At 47.2% G+C, this 4,065-nt stretch overlaps 1 protein-coding gene across 1 annotated transcript; it reads right to left on the bottom strand.

The window, feature by feature from the left end:
* Positions 1–1,368: 1,368 nt before the first annotated feature.
* Positions 1,369–3,327, bottom strand: LOC104606317 (uncharacterized). Its single transcript, XM_010271455.3, has one exon. It carries the CDS (start codon positions 2,844–2,846, stop codon positions 1,623–1,625), a length of 1,224 nt encoding a protein of 407 aa, XP_010269757.1. The 5' UTR covers positions 2,847–3,327; the 3' UTR covers positions 1,369–1,622.
* Between the last annotated feature and the right edge of the window lie 738 nt (positions 3,328–4,065).

Genomic DNA, 4,065 nt, shown 5'->3' with positions numbered 1-4,065 from the left:
TGCAGCTGGACAAGACAAACGAAATCCTTTCTCCATTTCCAAAGAATCCAAAAGACGACTGCAGCGTCTGTTTTCAGGCTAACAAAATCCTTTCTCCATTCCTTGCAAATGCCGCAACCTCCATCGTCTTAAAGGTCTAAACTCCTCAACTCATCAAGTGAGTGATGATTATGTTCCACCTCTGTCGTTGACGGGTCGTAATTCGTAAATCTATATCCATGCTCCCATCCTTTGGACAATCAGAAGATTCGGTTGGGTGCATAACGCCATCATACCCCATACAAATATCAATCACGAGTCAGGGCCGACGGTACACCACTGTATCGTAGTACACCGTTGTAACGTGGGTGGAGTGCTCTGAGAAGTGAGAACACAACGGTTGATGGCCTGGGCCCTACCGCCTTCTGCTGTCCCACGTGTTCACACTCCACTCAATGACACGTGTACCTAAATTGCCATCTAAAGAGAGTAAAGAGACTCGAAAACCGTTGTTGTTGCTATGACCGTAAGACGCTCCCCCCCACCCCACGAATTTTGAAAATTTTGAATTTACAAACAGAAGAAAGGACTGACTGACAGACAGACGAGAGAGAGAGAACAAAACAACCAGCATGTAGTTTGTACGTTCTCCCAGAAAACAACAAGCGACTGGCAGAAAGTTGCCACCTGTCACCGACCGCCCCAATGGTACGGTTACAACTTCATCCCATGGTCCCGCCCCTTCTTTCACAAATCACAATCACCGCACCACCTTCGTTTCCGCACACTCTCTCATCGCCCTTTCCGTTTGATTGGAATAACGATTTTACTCAGAACTCCAGAATCCTCGTAGAGAGAGAGGCCAGTGTCATTCACTGCCGTTGAAATCGACCATCTTACTAAACCTCGTTGTTCTGTCTCTCAAAAGTTGAACGGGAAGAAGGTTTTCATGTCAGTCAGGTCCGAATATCTCGAAACCCCGTCCATTTCCCCTTTTCCCAAACTCCCATAGACGACGACTGCCCTCCCTCAAATATCTTGTTCTCAATCAGTCAATCTCTTCTTCTTAGCGCCACCTCTCAATCTCCTCTTATCAATTTTAGGAAAACAAATTTTTCTCTTTTCTCTATTTTTTTAACCGGAAATATTTTCCGTTAACAGAGTAGAAACGTGTAACGGAAATCACGGTGGAAAGTATCCAGGCCACGAACCCAGATATATCTCATCCTCCAAAAATATTAGCAATTACGTCGATGGGACACCGTAACGTCTCTTTTTTTTTTTTTTTTAAATCTGAGAGCACGTGCGTGCATTTCACTAGAAGAAGGATCAAAATCTTGGAGAAAGCAAACCAAAACGAAAAAAGAAAAATTAATACTCGAGCCCAAATAGTAAGTTACTGAGTTGTATACCAGTTTTATGTATTTAAGAAACAAATACAATTCATATTTACTTTAACTGTTTTACATATAACATATATTTTTTAAAAAATTAAAATTATGCTTTTCTTCTTAGTACTACAACGCGTTTCCCGTTTTTTTTCCTTCATTTTACCAGAACGGGCAAAGCAAACACGAGGCTTTGAAATATGAAAAATAAAAGAATCTCGATGGCAGTTCCCCGTTTCCCAATATGTTTCCGGTTTATCGGGAACCGCTATTCATGACCGCGACCGACTCGGCCAGTTTCCCGATCTTCTCAACGACCTCCGGTGATAATTTCTTCATTGGTTTCCTTTCCTTTTCTGGCCGAAAATCGAAACCCAGTGCGTCTGTTATCTCCTCCGAACTCCAACCCGCTTTTCTGAGCGACTCGGAGAACCGGTCTGCCTTCAAGAGTAGAGCGTCTAGAACTGCTTGGCCGTCTAGCAGTACATCTCCTTCGAAAAAACCGGATGCCGATACCTGTACGATTTCCTCGACGTCCAACTCGTCCCACCCGCCTTCTCTCAAAACCGATCCGATCCGCTCCAAGTACCCTTCTACCCATCTCGGCAATTTCGTCCGTAATATTGGTCGGGAGATCTCGATATACCGCTCCGGTGATGACGGAGACGACAACGATGAAGAATTTCTACGTCGCCGATCAAGAACCGCGTCACTCCAGAATTCCACCCATCTGGGTGTCCTCCCCCCGCTGCCACCGGAATCTAAGCTTCTCCTTGAGAAATTAGAAGACGATCCGGCGGCAGTCTTCTCACTAACGGATCGCTGCTTCTTAAGGATACAAGAGTCATCGCATCGGAACACTGACTCACGTTCGAAGAAATCAGAGAGATCCGCTCCACAACAAAAGATGCGATTCTCGTCCACGAAGAAAATAGGGTTTCCAGCCAGGCAGGGATTGCAGGGGATGTAGCAGTGGTTGAAGAGAGGGATCAAAAGGGGTGCCCTCTTTAGAGCATTTCGAGCGATACGTAGCGCCTTTTCCGGGTCGGATGGCCGTGGGCCCCAAGATTTGGGCCAGAGAGCGTTACGTGCAATCTGGAAGGAAATCGCAGCGATGGGTAGGTCGAGCGAAGCGCGGAGGTGCAGTCGGGAGCCAGCACCGGCACGCCAGTCAGGGAAACCAGGCCCGACTGGAAGGCCAGCGGAGAGAACGGCACGGAGGTCGGGAGGGAAGGCGAAACCGAACTCGGCCTCCGCCCTAGCAAACTCAGCGTCAGAGAGGCCTTCTTGAACAGGAATACTGGAGTTGCGAAGGTGAGAGATGACCTTATCGGCGAGGGAAGAAAAAGAAATGAGACCATTTCGTGGGGGGAGAGTTGCGGTGACGGAGGGAGCAGCGGCAGCTCGGGCAGAGAGACGGCGTAAGCCGGCTACATGGGCCGGGTTGAAACCGGTCATTCTGCGGTCGACGTCGACCATGGTAGCCGTAACGATGAAGGTTGCGTGAGGAGCAGTTGTTATCGTCGGCGGAAACGTCCGAGAGCTGACAGAGTTATTGTTGTTGTTGGTCTCTCAGTTTTCTGAAGGGAGACTAGACTAGAGAACGAGAAATAATACCTGTGATTTGTGAGAGAAGGAAATGGCTAGCGCTTTTAAGCTCAAGCGTGTGTGTGTATGCGTTTGTGTTATCTTCTGTGAGCTCAGAAAGAATAGGGAGTTCTTATAAGCTGTGGAAAATGGGACCCACCGGAGATTTTGGTTGCTACTTGGGAGAGAGTGAGGAGTGAGGATGGCCGGATAGGGTTACCACTCACTTATTACTAGTTCAAAAATACTCCGGGGGGGTTCCACGTTAATGGCATTTATGTCACTGTCGCGAAGGCATTGGGACCCACTCTGAAATCTTTTCTGTGAAAGGGAGGATGCTAAGATGAGGAGGGGATGAATTGAAGGGTGAATGGGATGCTGTCAGCCACCGTGGTGTGGGGTCAATTTTTAGGGGCAGGAGATAGGAGGGGAGGGGAGAGGAGTCGTGTGAGTGTCCGATGGAAATTGTTTTTGCAGCTGTAATGATATATCATGTGGTTAGAAGCTTGTAAAGTTGGAAGTAGCGTGCGTCGTCTATTGGGAAACGACGGAGCTCAATTAATTACGCCCCTAAAGCGTTAATGTGAAAGCAATATCTCAAGGGCTTAACGTTTAAGCGCGGGTACTTTGGGTCGGGGTCGGGTCACGTCCGAATTTTCTTTTTTAAATGGAAAAGACAAGTAGTAGTGTAATACTCCCTCAGCCTCTGGCCCTCTGCCTCCTGGTCCTGTACCGTAGAGTGAAGTAATATACAAGGGACTTGAGGGGTATTAATGTCAAATGGTGGGTAGGTTTCTGCTGTGCCTGAAGAGTGTGTACACAAGAAAGAAAAGCAACAGGCAGCGTGAGGTGAAGCGCAGAAGCGGCAGGCACAAGTAACAACGGCCGGCATTCTACATTTCTATGTATGAACTATGAAACCCTTTTCTTCTAAATTTTTTTTTTTTCCGATTGGGGGTTCAAATCGTACGCCTGGAGTCTGTGCACGTCGGTGCATTTTAGCGAGAAGCAATTCCTGGGATGATGACTGATGACTTTGAGTCGCAGAATAAATAATGTGCAGAGACTTTGTACAGATAAAACAAAATGTTAAATCCAAGGAGACCTTTCT

This window comes from Nelumbo nucifera, chromosome 5 (assembly GCF_055504915.1).
Source record: "Nelumbo nucifera cultivar China Antique chromosome 5, China Antique-T2T, whole genome shotgun sequence".
NCBI classification, from domain to species: domain Eukaryota; kingdom Viridiplantae; phylum Streptophyta; class Magnoliopsida; order Proteales; family Nelumbonaceae; genus Nelumbo; species Nelumbo nucifera.
Note: the sequence above shows the minus strand (reverse complement) of the source record. Positions and strands in the feature narration are given on the sequence as shown.